This window comes from Halichoeres trimaculatus, unplaced genomic scaffold, assembly GCF_033239565.1.
Source record: "Halichoeres trimaculatus isolate MK-OKI-2021-1 unplaced genomic scaffold, fHalTri1.1 fHalTri1_scaffold_7, whole genome shotgun sequence".
In the NCBI taxonomy this organism is placed as follows: Eukaryota; Metazoa; Chordata; class Actinopteri; order Labriformes; family Labridae; genus Halichoeres; species Halichoeres trimaculatus.
Window position 1 is genome coordinate 14230515 of NW_027437185.1, and position 16885 is coordinate 14247399.

Here is a 16885-nt window from a genome sequence, read left to right on the forward strand (position 1 = left end):
CTTATGTGTATGACTACAAGCAGTTTTATCTTGGTAGTCTCAATAGATTGTTTAAACAGTGTAACTTTAGCTGTGTACCTTAGGGTTGGAATGAAAAAACACATGTACCTACACATGTAACAGTTCTGAAAACTGTCAGACAAATTAGTCTTGTATGCTTCTGTATATATTGCCTGTATAAATCATGGCTGTAAATGTTTGGCAGCAAACTCCAAATATGTGACTCCACAAGGTCTGCAGGCTGGATCCTGATCCCACATATCCATAATGGTATCCATTAGTCAGACTTTACATCACATGTGCTTACTTGTATAACTGATATATTAAATTTTGCAATGCTCATCTGGTTTGCAGCACCATCCTGTCATGCTTCTCCAGAACAAGTTATTTTTTATACCAGAAAACTGCTCTCTTTACGTGGCATAATCACGAGCATCATGAAATTTTATCAATTTTAAACTTATTGTGTAAGTAAGCAAAAAGTAGGCATATGGGTGGGTGGGCTTGTGTGACACAACCAAACCCCCCCCCCCCCCTCCAGCCGATGATTGTTGTTATCTGCCGGCTGGGATTCCCTCCGTGAGGGAGCTTCCATTCAGACTATCGTTGACTCAAACAGATATTTATTCTCTGACATTTCACACCCATGCTGCCTGCTCACTAAACCACGATTATTAATTTTATATCTTTTTTTTAAGTTTACTGAGTATAGAAAAGTTTTGTCGCAGGAATTATGTTATGAAACTCGGCATCCTTGCGTTTCACAACAGGGCGGAAAGCCACCATTTCATCCAATCGGAATGCACGCTTCTGCGTCACGTGGTCTTTATTTATGTAATGTAATGGTGTTACACAGTAGCCCAGCTTTGTGGTCGTGGAGACGTCGTCAGAAGGGTTAAAAGCAGACACGGAAAACTAAAAAAGAGGGACTACTAATGTGAAAATTATTCTGTGGGATTCGTGCAGCGTTCGTGGAGTTTGGAGCCGTGAGGACGTCGCACTGAACTGGAGGCAGAGTTCTTTAACCTGCTTAAACATAGGAGACGTCATGTAAACCAAACCAAAAACTAAGTTGGATATATTTATGGGTAATGTCTATGGATACATTTAACACGACAAGGACATTTGTCAGGTGAGCGTCCGAGAGCTCATACCAGCCGTACCTTAGCTTGACAGAAACCGGCTACAGATGTGATCAAAGAAGGGACACATTCACTGTATCGCTAGCTGACACAGTGTTATTCCGACGGTCCATGCCGTACTTTAAAGAGAGGCTTCTCCGCCCGCACTGCTTTGACGAAATACGCACCATTTCGTCCTGTAGGACGCTGTTCTGGTGACATAACACATCTACCATGGACATGCTGGAGTGTCCGCTCTGTCTCTTCCTGATGTGCGAGCCAGTGACCATGTCATGCGGTCACACGTACTGCCGGAGATGCGTCGGGGGCTTCCTCCCGTCTAAATGCCCCTCATGCAAGGAGAGATTAAAACAACGGGAAGTGAAAAGCATGAAGAACAACGTCCTGCTCATCAGTGTCGTTGAAAAGTGCTGCCCCGACGAGACGAAGATGAAGTGCCATATACAGGAGAAGCTTAAGGCCAACGAGTTCACGGAAGCTTTACGCATCGCGAATGAGGGGCTAAACTTAGGTAAGGGTCATGTGCCGTATATCGCTTCAATTGCTGAAACAATGTAGCAGTCTGTTCGGTACGTATTGTGCTCCAAGCATGCCCACCGGTCTGATTGCAAGACTTTCATCTTACATCACAGTGAGTCAGGTGGCAGACAGTTGGAGTCGCACTTTTACGCACTGCTCACAGTTTACTTGGCTAGTGTCCAGTGATGGTTACTGATGGTGCATCCAATCCTGCACTTCAGAACACGGACGGAGATACAGGAGGTGTCATGGTAGGAAAAGAGGGGCCACTAGGTTGCAGTGAGATCATTTGAAATAGCCCACTGAGTGAGGCTTCTGATTGTCTGAGTATCTAAGTGGGTCAGTAAACCGTTTCCAGATGTGTCTTCATGTTTTCGTCAGTATGCATTTAGTATTTAGTTGTAGTGCAAAATAGGAAATCCCTCTCCCCCCCTCCTGTCTATAGTCGCAATCACTATGAGAAGCAAGAACAGCCGTTTTCTGTAGATTTATAATTTTGGTCCAAGGTTAAGAGAATGCATCTCTATGAATCTGTCTGTCTTTTTTGTCATGGTTACAAAATGTCTGGCATTGTTATGAGCATGTGTCTCAACATTTTCACTGACGCCTTAGATTCTGCAAAACAGTGTATCTGCAGTCACTAATCCTCAGCACTTGTCTTGCATTTGCACCTGACCTTATTTTCTTCAGACAGCAGCGAGGAAGTAAAAACAACAACTCAACTTCTGCCCTACATCAGAGTATGGAGTTAGTGGGCGTCCACAGATTCGTAGGAGTGTTTGTGCTGAAGTGAATCAGCGCTCCATTAAATTACCTTCATGTTTGCCATCCCTGCCAATCCAATTAAACACTGCTGCCTGACTTGCTCTAGCCCTCATGGATCTTGTGTAATGATCTCCCAACAGATTTGTGTACAGTTGTGTGGAGATTTGTGGCTGTGTTTTTTCAGTTCTACTTTTGTTTTGTACTGAAAAATGCAGGCAAAGCTCAAATGTGTGTTGTTAAAGCCCGTGCAGTGTCATGAAATGTGACCTGTGACTAGGGCAACAGCTTTTGGAAATGGTAACTCCGATTCACACATCGGTTACATAGGTGTCAGACACAAATACACAGTTAAACATTAGCAGAGCACATGGTTTTTTATAGTTACATCCATCTAAATCAATGTGTTGTAACATCAGAGTTAGAAAGAAGTTGCGCACATCTCAGATGTTAACTTTGGGGTTGCCATTTTGGTGCACACAGTTTGAAATTCGATGCATTGCTGGTGAATGACAAAGAATGACTTGCTTTCTAGGAGTGCTGTTTTTTTTTCCCTCCTGGTACTTATTCTGGTACCCACATTTTTTCACCAGCCAGAAGGATATAGTAGCACATCCCAATCTGGAATATGAAATGATCAAATGATGGTAAAGAGTTCAATAATAGGAATCTCTTAAGTTATGCTAAAATAAAAAAAAAAAAAAAATCCGCCACAACTTGCAGTTACACAAGGTTTGTCAGAATCACTTGAAGGATTTCAGGTCAGTGCTTCACACTTTTCCCTCGACAACAAAACAAACAGAAGTATTTGTGACGTAGATGCTTCTTTGCCTGTTGTTACATGAAGAATGTTTGTATGTGAAGAAGAAGGGTGTGTAAAAAGAATTGAATAACCAAAGCTACAGCTCCTCAAAGGTTGTTTAATTGTTTACTCTGTCTCTTTTGTTGCTTTATGTCTTCAGTCCCCGATGATCAGAGCTTGAAGGTATACAGAGCCGAAGCAAACTGGGGGCTGCTGTGTTTCTCTGATGCCCTGAAAGACCTCGACTACCTCTGCTGCCTTCGTCCTAACTGGATCGAGGTATGAGACAAGTGTTGACATCATCCTTCAGTACCGCGAATATGGAGCAGCCAATTGACAGTATTTCACTTTTTGGTTGTGTAACATGCATGCAATGAGGCATGTAACCACAATGAAAGTTGTAATTTGTTTATTTATTCATGCTTTTTTTTTTCATCTCAACATGGCGTGAAAAGATGACCTGTTTAAAGAGATTAACTCTGCTTTATTGATGTTATGTCATTCACCAAGTTATGCAAACGGCTACTTATGTCACAATCATGTTGTAAATCACTTTGTGCCATGGGCAGCACACTACAAAATACTTAAATGCCAACTGTACATAATCATTTGAAGTGTCTCACTGGTTTCATTGGGTGTGTTATGTCACTATTGTGTTTTTCTATCAAAGTGTTTTCTGTCAGCGATACATAATGCAAGTGACAGCTGGTCATAAACAAAAGGGGAGCTAAACTCATTGATATTATTGTGTATTTTCTTCTATGTTCTTTGCAGTTCAAACTTTAGGTCTGTCATCTACTCGTCCAGACAGTGATGTGCTGATCTCTTTCTCTTTTATGCAGGGCTTCTTTCGTAAAGGCAATGTGCTGCTGGAAATGGGTCAGCAGGCAGAGGCCCTTGTCCAGTTCCACCGTTGCCTAAATCTCCAAGCTGACTTTGCTCCTGCAAAGTGCCAGATCAAGAAGGTTTGCTTGTCTAACCTGATATACAAGACGTCAAATCAAAAATGTAGACGGTTGATTTCTGCACATAAAGCAAGGCAGAGAAATACAGGCTGCAGGGGTTAGTTCAGGAGAATAATTTCATGTAGAGTTAAACCTGGAACATTAACAGGAAGTCATGCAACCTTGGGTCAGACCAGCGCACACACTCAACAGGTTTTGAGGAGAGAAATTCTAAAAAATTGCTTTAAAAAAAAGAGGGAACTTGACCTGAATCAAGATTCTGTTATTTGTTATTATACATGGCAACATGTTTCATGAGTTAACATGTTTTTTCAATCAACCTACAGCCTGTTTCCAGTATGTTAGCAATCCAGCATGGTTACAAAACTGATTATTTGTGCTTTGCTTAAGTATGAATTTATTCCTTTAATTCTATTTTTTTCTCAAATTTAAAAAAAGATTTTCACAATTGGTCTAGCGTTAGTTTAAGTGGGAACATTTCTCAACCATTTCAAAAAGTGTAACCACCAAAGGTCTGTAACTCAGTTAAGACTTTTTTTTTATTTCAAAACTATTAACAAAAATTAAATCTTTACAAATCCCTTTTTATTTTAAACATTATAGCCAACCAAACCCAAGCTTGAGATTGTTTTTTCTTTGTTAAGTTTAAAGCATAGATTGATCATAATACCTCCTTTTAACCCTCAGATCCTGGAGGCAGAGGGCATGGCAGTGCCAGACGATGTGCCCTGCATCCTACAAGTTGTGTCCGAGTACCTAAAAGAGCCTTGCCCCATCACCAGCCTCAGTAGCTCTCAGGGGCCAACCCACCCTGAAGGACCCAGACATCCACATGGGAACGACGAGGATGGAAAAGGGAAGAGAGAGGCGCACCAGGTAAGCTGCACACGCTGGGTTTGGAGAGCATTTACTGTTCTTTATGTGCTTAAATGCTTTTTGTCACAAATAAAACTGTGTATTCTCAGGGCTCCAGGGTGAAGCACGACTCGGGAACTGAGTGCTGCCTCAGCCTCTGCCAAGCTGTCTCCTTTCTCCCTGCTGCTGAGGAGGACGAGGAGATGATGATGAGGAAGGAGGATGAGCAGGGCAGAGGTATGCAGAGACACACATGTTCATTATTGTCTTGATTATGAATCATAGAAGTTATTTTCAGAAAGAACAGCTTCAAGACAAGATGGTTAGTTAACAATGGTGCCAACTTGTGCAAAGAACAAAATCAACACAAAAAGAATATTTGGCGTGGGGGAATATTAATAAGCTTACCAGTAATGGCCAAGTAAAAGAGTTATGATTAACTTCAAGGCTTGTCAATAGAGACAGATGAGCAAAGACAGGACCTCCTGAAAACAACAACTTCTTGATTATCCAACAATAAATCAGCATTATCAAAAGATATCAGACCTAAAGTCTTTTATAAGCTAACCATTGTAGAATATGTTGTCAAAAATGGCTGTTATTATCTATCAGAAAGTTTCTCCTTCTCATAGGGATAGCTAGTAGGCTAATCAACTGGCTTGTCTCCAAAATCATTCAGAGCTAGCTTGTTAGGTGTTTGCATCAACGAAGTCTTACCTCTGTTTAAAGTTTAGACATCTTCGTGTTTGAATTTGCAGATCCTAACCTTATATCTTCCTCAAAGCTGTCCTGCAAATTTCTCTGTGAAACACCTCCAGTTATGTAACGTGTACATCTGTTTGCTTGCATTAAATTTTAAGTTCTTCTGTGTCTCTTTTCTAGGTGAGAGTCACCGCAGAGAGAGAACTCTGGCTGTCCTCACTGTGTCAGACTTTGAATGCCCTCTCTGCATTAGGTCAGTGCGCTGGAGAGCTTACTCTGATCAATAATGCATCGCTGCCCTTTCCTTGTCTGCAGCAGTCATGTAACAGTCTGTCTCCTCTCTTCATGGTTAATGTTTAGCGCCAAACAACCTGTACACAAACACTCACTGGATTTACAGCTACTGTGCTAACAGCTTAAATACTCAATCCTCACCAAGACTGTAATAATATAAGAGTGTCTTTTTTACTGTCCTTTTGAAGGTTGTTTTTTGAGCCTGTGACTACTCCCTGTGGTCACACCTTCTGTAAAAAGTGCATCGAGAGAAGTCTGGACCACAACCTCCGCTGTCCACTCTGCAAACAGCCACTACAAGAGGTAACCACCCACAGATACTTGCATAAGTCTGTTTTAGACCCTGTAGTAAGAGGGTTCTGTTTTTAGCTCTGGATGATCTCTGTTTTAAATCTGCTGAATAAAAAATGTGGCAACCCAACTATGGCACTTACATGAAGATAATTATTTTTAGTTTTTAATATTAAATCTTTAACCTAACATAATTTTGTTTTACAGCACTGATACCTGATGTACAAGGCTCAACCCCTGTCTTCTATTTTACTTTGTGATAAATGAAAGCATCTATAGCAAATTACACTTGTAATTCTTGTAACTTAGATTCTTATTTGGTGGAAACATGGATAGACCAATCATAAAAAGTAAATAACTTTTTTTTAGTTATTTCAGTTGGTTTTACATAAGCTATGAGATTTGATTCTAAAAATTGTTACTGGAAGTTTCACCTGGTTTCTTCTTATAAGTTTTTCTTTAAATGTCACTGAACCTTGTTTAAAAGTACAAGTTTTGGGGTCTTTCTCAGAGAGTGTGTAACGCTTCAACACTGCTTATTTTCCTAACATGTTGGGAGCAAATTAGAGTTTGTCTAACTGATGACTTGAACAATACATGGTACTTGGTCTGTCAACATCCTGAATATTGGTCCATGACTTTCCTCAGCCAGTGCATCATCAAAACTCATACTCAGTGCCATGAATGTTCTGTTCGATAACTCAAAACTGTTGTGTTGTTTTTATGACTGATTTTTGTTTTTGTTGTTTTCTTTACTAGTTCTTCAAAAACAGGAAATACAATCCAACAGCTCTGCTTCAGGAAATCATGACCCTCCTTTTCCCCTCCCAGTTGGCTGAGAGGAAACAGGTCCATGATGCTGAGATGGCTGAACTCTCAAAGTACGTACCTGCCCTCTCAGTCTATGCTCCTGGTATATCATAGTAAGTTTAGTCGAGCGCTGTTCTCACAATTTTCTCTCCTGTCTCCGCCGTCTCTTTCCCTGTAGTCTCACAAAGGACATCCCTATATTTGTGTGCACGGTGGCGTATCCTGGAGTACCATGCCCTCTGCACATCTTCGAGCCTCGGTACCGACTGATGATGCGTCGCTGTATGGAGACAGGAACAAAAAAGTTTGGCATGTGCAGTTATGAGCATGGGAAAGGGTATGTCATGTATATATATGTTTTTATCTTTAAATTGTCATGTCTCTTTTGAGATTTATGGATTGAGAGAGATAGTAACCAGTACACTAGAGAGCCAAAAGATACTTCTGAAAGGATCATCAGGCTACCCTGGTGTTCCAGTTATTTTAACCATGCTCTTTTGGCATTAAGAGACAGTATTTGACATCTCTCCCACTGTGAGGCTCTCAGCAGGGAAGTAGGAGTCTGATGGCATAGATGTTGATGCAGCAGTCGCAGGCGGCACAGTGAGCAAAGTGTAAATCAGTCATATGTGACCTGGAGTGGGTGGGAAGGAGAAGAAGCAGCATGGTCCTAAATCTGGTTTTGAGATCTGCTTTGCATTTTATCCTCCTATTTTTCCACACTTTAGAATTTTAAGCATGAAAAGGCTCATTATATCAATCCAGTGTCTCCCAAATGTAATATGTGCTTCAGGTTTGCAGACTACGGCTGCATGTTGGAGATCCACTCTCTGGAGCTGCTCCCTGATGGACGCTCCTATGTGGACACAGTGGGTGGCAGCCGATTCAGGGTGCTCAAGCGAGCTCTAAGAGATGGTTACCACACGGCTGACATAGAGTACTTGGAAGACCTAAAGGTGAGGACTAAAGGTCCACAAACAGTAGTACCATTTACAGAAGGAATCTATCGCAGCTGGACCACCTGTCTTTCTTTCTGTCTTGTCTTCCTCCGTGACCATGTCCCCTCCCTCCCGCCTTTCTCTCTCAGGTTGATGGAAGTGAGTTGGAGCTTTTGCAGCTTCTACATGACAGTGTCTACCAGCAGGCACATGACTGGTACCAGCGCCTGGGAAGCCGAATTCGCGAGCAGATCAACAGGCAGTACGGCTCCATGCCCGATAAGGAGGAAGACATTCAGGTAGATGATATAGAATAACTGATTATTACTCTGGCTTTCATTCGCTCACCACATTCCTCTTAGAGTCTAGGAACATGACGCTGTAAATGTTAGGTTATAACCACAGATGCCACCAGTGATGAGATGACTTATTCCCAAGTGCTTCCCAGCCTAGAGGTCAATGGATCAGATATCAGCAAACACATGTTGTGTATAATTACCACATTTATTGACTTTTTATTTGACTTTCCAGAAAATAAAAGTATTACTAGTCATACCTTCCTGCTTCACATGCAATAATAATATTTGTGTTTTTCTTTGTCAGAGTTTGGTTATTGTTCTGTGGCTTCAGGTTTTTCCAGTCAAACAACGCTCAGATCATCATGCACAGTAGTACCATCAACTCTTGACATCAGTAAAATTGAATCATATATTCATATGTTTCCAAGCAGGAACTGGTAAACATCGACAAGCTTAGTGGTGCTAACAAGCCTGTTTACAGCTGATAGCTGCGTCAAGGTTTCACCACGGCACTCCACATGCACATCAACCCAACTGCACTATTTAACAAACTGCCATGAATGGATAGGAAAATACACCGCAGATCAACAGCAAAGAGAGGTAGGGAGAGGAAGAGTTTGTGTGAATGTTTCAGCGAGACGGAGGGTGTGACTATGGAAAGAGGCGTCAGGAAAACATAAAAAGTTTGTTTGATCATGTAAGCTTGTGTAACTCGAGAGTTTTGTTATGAATAAATGAAGGGCATTGACAGCGTGGCAGATCAGGAGACAATCAAACCTCTCTTTTCTGTTATAGAATATCTACACTGTATTTGTTATATACGGCGCTTTGGTAGTTGGTTATGACCCTGTAAAGTTCCCCCAATAGGCAGATTATTCAAAGAACAATCAATATTAAGCTACAATTACAGAACATTTGGAGGTTTTGCTTTAGCTGTATAATTGAAAATAATAGAACAGTAAATGTTCCTTTGATGAAACCTATTGTTATATAAGCAGTGATGGATTAAGAAATGCAGAGTCCTCAGATAATGCTTTTAGACTCCAAGAAAACAACTGAAACAAACTTACAGAACAGAGAAAAAAGAGGCGCAAACTAAAACCTACCACTCTACCCCCTTCTCTTTCTTTCTTCCTGCATTTTCCCCTTGTGTAACACGCAATTCTTGTGTAACACACTCTCACACACCAAGCCTGCATCTTATGAAAACAGACGCAGAGACACCCACCACAAAAATACACAAGAATTTCCAGTTTGTCTCAAAAGTCACTATTACCACACTTGATGTTAAGTCTGGTGTGTTACTATTGAATATTAAAACCTGATACCAAATTTATTTTCTACTGAATATCAGTACCATTTAGTTTTAAGTGTTCTATTTTCTAAAACACATTCACTTTCTTCTTTTTGTTTTTCTTACTGTAATATAATATTTTTCTATTAGTTGTCAACTGTTTTAGTTTCTGATAGTGTTTCAAGACACATCATAAAACAGCAGAGCTAAAGGGACTGTGAGGACTATCCGTTTGAAGTGGATTGCAGTGACACCTTTTGGCCCGGAGTTGCATGTACAGTATTGTGATGATGTGACTTTTAACAAGGCGTGTTTGTTTGAAAAGTGAATGGAGATACAGTGTTCTTTTTAACACTACTTTTCTTTGTTCAAGACAACTTTTTACTAATTACAATGCCACAAGGTAAGGTATTTATCAATAATCATGTAGCGCTGTTATTTGAAACATGACAACAAGCAAACTTTGTCAGCTTGTACCATGGTTTAGTAGCTGGCTATGTTTGGCCCTACTCACATCCTGGTCCTCTGAGATGTATCTGTAACATGTAATTTCCCTGGTTATGTCCTACCAGTGCTCATCTACCAACTCCAGCCTCACCAAGCAGAGCTAACGTAACCTCGTTCTCCATTTTATTGATAGACTCTCAAGTTTGAACAGACCACTGCAGAATAACTGCTGACTGTGGGTTGGAATGAACATTATCACAAACAGCTTGTAGCCTTTAGTCCATGCTCTATCACTGTCCACTTTAGCTTTCTTCTGCTCTTCTGTCCTTTTTCTGTCTGACAGTGAGTCTCTAGTGTCCACCATTACGACAAAATTAATCACAGAAATAGTTTTCAGCAGAGAAAAACACAAATCTCTTTCCTCACTGCTATGCTTCGTCACCCAATCAGGCAGTTAAGAAATAGCATTTTGCAGTAACCTATATTTGCGCTGATAATCGAATTTTATGTTGTGGATCATGATTAGACAGATATCTTGATGCAAGTCTTTTTCAAGATCACTTCAAAATCCCTAACAGCCCCTTTAAAGTCAGTTTTATAAACTAGTGCCATAAAGAAACAATAGCAGTCTGACTTTTTTCCTCAATCATTACCTTGTAAATATACTTTAAAATAAAGACAACAGTACAAACATGTATCTTAACTCATCCGTCAGTGACGAGTCAACAGGATGTGGCAGTCCTCCCTCTGCCTGCACCTGTGGTGGCTGGTGAGGGTGATTTAGTAGGCAGGCTCTGAGGTTGCGCCAAAGTTGCAGACTGGAACCCCCACAGCGGTTTCTTAGTCTCATCACAAAATCCACTCTCTGCTCATTGGTGTGCTAATGTCACAGTCTGAGAGCACATCAGTCCTATCGATAAAGCATTTGACTTTGACATTAAACAGAACTCAGCTGTCCAGCCCAATCGATCTGTGAGTTGGTTCAATTATGTGGAATATATCTCTTTGCTCTTCTTTACACAGCTATCCATTATATCATCATTTTATCATCTCAACTAAGGAGGAGCATTGTCTGGTCTGTGTAGGCAAGCCTCACCTTGTTCACTTTGTATCACACTCTGTGGTTTATTTGTATGTCATGGCAAAGGTTTGTGTGGGATGGTTGATTTGCTCTGGCAGGCCCTGGTTTGGGAGCTAACTGCCATAGAGGGAAAAGTAAGAGTGATGAAGCATGTCAGCACAGGCAGGAGATGTACTCTTTAAACATTTCATGAAGTATCGTATATAATGGAAGTCACACTTCTAAGTAATTCATGGTTTTGAATAAGTAAAATCATAGTTTTAAAGACACAGATCTGAGATGACTCATGGCACACGTGAGCACTGACTCTAAGACATGGTGTGACCTGATGCACATGAAGCAGTCCACTTGTGATCACAGGATGTGTGTTCATGCAAAGTGTTAATAAGGTCTTTGATGTATGCAAACAGAGCAGAAAGTATGGTTTGGTTGTTTCTATCTTAACAAAAGGTGACATAACTTTGTTTTTTTTCCCTTTTCATGTGTCCTCCAGGCCTCATCAAATGGTCCCGCCTGGTGCTGGTGGCTGCTGTCTGTCCTCCAGCTGGACCCTGCTTATCAAACCACTGTCCTGTCTCTAACTTCGCTCAAAGACCGCCTGGGACACCTTCGCCTTGTCCTTGAGTATTTCTCTCAGAGTTAGACGCATCTGCTGTTACCCACCTGGCTGAGTGTAAACAATGTGCACACACACAAATACAGAAATCAACAAATGCACTTGCACCACAGGTTTGGTTTTAGACTCTGGCTCATAAAGGGATCACAAAAAGCTGAGGGTTTAACCATCAGGTCGACAGCAGAAAGATGGTGATTTTATTGATAAACAGTGCATTTTTTTTTTATAGGAGTTTGCATATCTTTCTTATGCCACTCTCCTCCCAGGGTGTTAATAATATTACAAAGTTTCAGAGAAGATCCAGAATAAAAATGTTATGCATGGTTAACCAAAGATCCACCTAAAATGGTAAACTATTAATCTGGGATAAGTTGTAATGGTTCATTCCCATGATTCTGTTTCTAAAAATCGACACAAGGTGATGCTGTTTTACTACGACTTTAGATATGAGGAACAATCAACAGCATGAGCCAAGCTAAAACAGTCTACTGCACTGCTATGTGTTTCCTTTTTAGATATTTGCAGTAAAATAACTCAGTCTGGATTTAGAATAAACTCAAATAGCACATAGGATCACATCAGGCTGATCAGGACTATGCATATAGGAGAATTAGAGCTTGTGTGTTGCAGACAATGATTTTAGAAACCCTGAAGTATTCGGATTTTGTTGAAGGGCAATACATGTAAAGCTTACATTCAAGTTGCATATATTGGCCTTAGCAGCCATTGACTATGGCTCATTTTATACTATTGAATAACTCTAAAAGATCCCTCTTTAAAGTGAATTGCATATTGCAATAATAATTTATATTGTAACGGCAGCAGTATCCGTTTTTATGAATGAAAGCTGCTAATATGGCTGCTGCTTTTTGATGCTGTTTGTTTCTGGTGGAGCAAGTCTGTGAAATGCTTACAGTGAGGGGATGGGGGTCAGTGATGGGGGAGTAAGAGGGCGAGGGCTGCACCCTGTTTAGACTTCTTGCGGTATATTCAAATTTGGATGATCAGTACGTAAAAGACACGACCTGTGGATTATTTTCTTTGATTCCATCAAACCACATAAGTTCTTTTGATATGAATTGATAAATAAATAAAATTTACATTAATGATTGCTTGATTTAGGGAGGTGAATCGTCTGCAGATAGTTTGGTTCTCAGTATGACTTCTGCTATTGCTCCAGCTCAGCTCTCAATAAGGTGACCCACTGAATAGTGAAATTACAAAATGTAAAATGCTGAGACTCCACCGACAAATTGCAAGTCCATTTGAGATCTTCTTAATAGAACAGTTAAATCTTCGGGGGCAGCCCTTGTACCAGTTTTGATTTACACTATTAACCTGAGTGAATATATGTGTGATGGCTTTGTATGGAGGCAGCACTGTTTGTGTGAGCGTCAGGTGTAAATAAGGTCTCATTTGTGTCAAACGCCATCTCTGTTAGCCTATTATTTTGTTTGATTTGTAAATGGTTTAAGTTGTGGTGTGCTGTAGTTCTTAATGGAGCAGCTGTCCCAGGACACAGTGTTAACATCTCTTCTGCAGGGAGCGCTTTAAAACAATAAAGCTTAAAGGGGGTCTGACAAGGGCCGAGTCCCCCTGTGGTGCTTCTGTGTAGGCCACATTACCTACATCTGGCACCCTCTTTCTCTCTGTCTGGCCCCTCTAACACCAGTAATGGTGCCTTTGAGTGCCTGGGCTAGTTCTTAAAGAGATACACAAGTCTTAGCGTCTGAGCACCATGCGGAGGTAGAAGTGTGATTTTCTTTCCTTTTTTTGCCGTTGATTTTATTGACATAGTGATACATTCCATGGAATGTCGAGAGTGGAAAATGCAATGTTGAAGAAAGTTAATGTACTAACAAATACGGGCTAAACTGGGTGAAAAAAAAGAGCTCAAGTTTGTTTTTTAAACTTTGACATATGTGCCATAGATATTTCCATGTTGTGTGTTTTATGGGAATTGTAAGCTAGGTGGTCACTTCAAGTTTGTTCACATAATGGATGCTGAATTAAGTCTTCATGCCTTTTATAATTGATGTTTAACTACAATCTGTTAGTGGCCAACATATCACTTTTAACAGACATAGTGGAGCAGACAGGCTCAGTTTGTTAGAACAAAGCCAAGAATAAAAGGGTAAATCATGAGCTTCAGTACGCACAAAAGTATTCCACTAAAGGACAAACCAATGGATCGCTCACCGATGGACAGGATTACCACTGAACTGTGACCTGGGAACTTACACTTTACTTGAGGGCAAGTAACACTGTTTTTGTCTGCTTGTGTGTAAAGTTTTTGAAGCGATCTGAAAAATGAGATCGGAGTCAAAGACTTTGAGGTGCCAGTTATCACAATAGTCCCTGAAGCTAGCAGTGTGGATTTCACTAATTTCACTGATTTCAAATGTACTACAGAGGTCAGTTTCCTTCTTCCGGACACAATCAAAGCTCATCGGAAACAAAAAGGGATTCTTTTTGGACTTTTGAATGATTAACCTCTGGACAGATGCATGAATACAAGCCTGCAGCCACTGAGGTGAACCTCTCTCCTCTGTCCTGCTTCTTAAATTAGAAGACCCTTGAGTTTTGCAAATCACCTTTTTTTATGTTCAGCTGCCATTTGTCAGTTATTTCTTTTTACTTTTTACACCATTTATACTTCTCTGTGAATTTCATTACTAGTGTATGCGACACATTATTTAATTAACTTATGATACACTAAGGGATCTCATACTGGTTTACCCCTTGCAATAACAAAATTTCTGCCCTGGTGCATTATTATTTCATGTTCAGCTGTGTCTCAGTGTAAGACCAACTCTGGGGCTGTCATATTTCCCAAAGTCCATCAGTTTCCATGTAATTTGACTTTTAAACAAACAATCTTCACTGATTCTGTATTGTCTCCAACAGAGAAGACAAGCAGCGCATTCTTCACTGCGATCCACTATGAAAACAAGCCACAACAGATATGTTTTCAGGGGCAGCTGTGAAAAGTGTGTTCTCGTTCTGTGCTGCTGCAGGCTGCTGTGGTCTGATGGTCAGTGGTTTGTGGGCTGTAAAAAGCACAGACATGCATTCTTGTCATCTCAGAAACCTCAAAATTAGGCAGAAGTACCTTTAAACCCTCAGACAATGCAGCAGCCTCTCCATGGTTCATCAGTTTTCATCCCTACATCTCTAAACTAAGAGTCAATTATCTTAAACTGATTATTGTTTCTTTGCTTGCCCCCCTGAATGACTTTTTCAATGTTATAATAAATAAAGCTGTTCACAGCAAACTCTGCATTATCTCTGCTTAAAGTGTCTGTTTTTTATACAAGTCATTCTTTGTTATGAAAAATATTTGTGGCCATTAAAGCAACATTACATTCCAAATGAAACTGGCGAGATATGTTGCAACCCACAGCTTAACAGAAAGTAGTTCAAGAGGAGGGGCTTGGGGTATGAAATGTGCCTCACATATTGAATCTGAGACGTTTTTATTTGAAAACTGTTTCATTTAGAGGGTGAAATGTTATGTTTTTCAGCTGCAGTAGTAAACCTGAGGTCTGCTTTGTAGAAATACAAGTAAATATGGGTAGTGTGGGTACTTTGGGTGAATTTCCCATCGTAATATTAGAATTAGTAAACCACTGTATGACTGCAGCTGCAGCTGTGCAGTTAGGATGTTGTTTTTTTCATCAACATTTTTCTACTTAGTTTATGAGTCACTTAAATTAAATGTGTTTATTTATAAGCTGTGCTGAGATGAAATTCACAACTTTCAGAATCAAATAGTATGACCTGCAGGTGCAGCTCAAAAAAAGTTAGCTACTGTAGATTTTTTTTTTAATGTAATTGACATTCTGTATTGATTACTTAAGTCTGAGCCTACTAGGGATGGAACGGTTCACAAAAAAACATTCCATCCCTAGTAGGATGGAACGGTTTTTTCCTGAATATCACATGACTGGGAAACAATTCTGAAAAGCAAGTAGGCCATAACCCATATCGGAAAAGTGTAAGTATTTTCAGAGTATAAGCCTAACAAAGCTGTACTGCATTCGTCAAATATGTTGGGCCTGTTAGCTGTTACAAAAGATGTTAGATGATGCAGAAACATGATTAAATAATCCTTCTTATCTGTCGATTGATTTGCAGATTGGACATATTTTCGATTGGGTCGCTGTGGCTTGTTGCCTCAAAAAAGTGGGTCACCTGAAAAATTATCGGGAAACACTGCTTTAAGGGACACTCTTTTGAAATAAAACTTAAGACGCGCCAGAATTCAAGATGGCAGCCATTTTTAAAGATGGACACCATTTCTATCAGAAGCTTCTTGTTTCAAAAGTTCAAATGGTGATGCATGGATGAAATTTGGTACAGATACTCTCTAAGGGGCATTCTTTTGAAATAAAGCTTTAGACATGACAAAATTTCAAGATGGCAGCCATTTTTTAAGATGGATGCCAATTTCATTGAGTTCATAATATATATATATATATATATATATATATATATATATATATATATATATATATATATATATATATAATGTCTTTTTTAAGAGAGAGAGAGAGAGAGAGGGGGGGACAGAGAGACACAGAAAGAAAGAAAAGATAGTTAAACAAAGACTGAGCCATACAAAAGACTCAAGCTGGCTGCCTACTCTCCTATTCACACTTGCAGCTGCACAGTGCTGTGCAGGTGAACCCCAACCTGAAACATTTGCACCTTTCAACTTAAGCTGTTTGATTAAAAAAAAAAAAAAAAAAAAAATTTCTTCAAAATAGGTGCCTGTATTTTATTTCTCTGAACTCTGTGGCATAGAATGTATATAATTTTTTCAGGTTATTATTATTTTTCTTCTTAAAATTATTATAATAGTAGTAATAATTATTATTATTATTATTTAACTTTTAATGTATTCTTTTTAGCATTCATGTAATTATTGTTTTTACCATTAAATAATTAGTATTGTCATTAGTGTTAATGTTCTTAGTTACAGAGCTTTTAAACAAAATGGAAGCCATCTTGAAAAATGGCAGCAATCTTCATTTTTTGTATGCCTAGTATAATTTTTCCAAAACAG

General features: G+C 39.8%; 1 protein-coding gene across 1 annotated transcript; it reads left to right on the forward strand.

The window, feature by feature from the left end:
• The first annotated feature begins 834 nt into the window (after positions 1-834).
• On the forward strand, positions 835-15117 carry lonrf4 (LON peptidase N-terminal domain and ring finger 4). The gene is made up of 12 exons (XM_074674431.1): positions 835-1653; positions 3386-3504; positions 4068-4190; positions 4878-5066; positions 5156-5282; positions 5928-6000; positions 6230-6344; positions 7092-7213; positions 7321-7479; positions 7936-8098; positions 8230-8379; positions 11695-15117. Exons 1-12 carry the CDS (start codon positions 1356-1358, stop codon positions 11842-11844), a joined length of 1788 nt encoding a protein of 595 aa, XP_074530532.1. The 5' UTR covers positions 835-1355; the 3' UTR covers positions 11845-15117.
• Positions 15118-16885: the final 1768 nt, after the last annotated feature.

Excerpts from the sequence above, each read along its gene's own strand:
- lonrf4 (XM_074674431.1), top strand. The coding sequence starts at position 1,356 with ATGGACATGCTGGAGTGTCCGCTCTGTCTCTTCCTGATGTGCGAGCCA. Across the intron at positions 6,001-6,229 it reads GAATGCCCTCTCTGCATTAG|GTTGTTTTTTGAGCCTGTGA; the intron begins GTCAGTGCGCTG and ends GTCCTTTTGAAG. Across the intron at positions 8,099-8,229 it reads AGTACTTGGAAGACCTAAAG|GTTGATGGAAGTGAGTTGGA; the intron begins GTGAGGACTAAA and ends TTTCTCTCTCAG.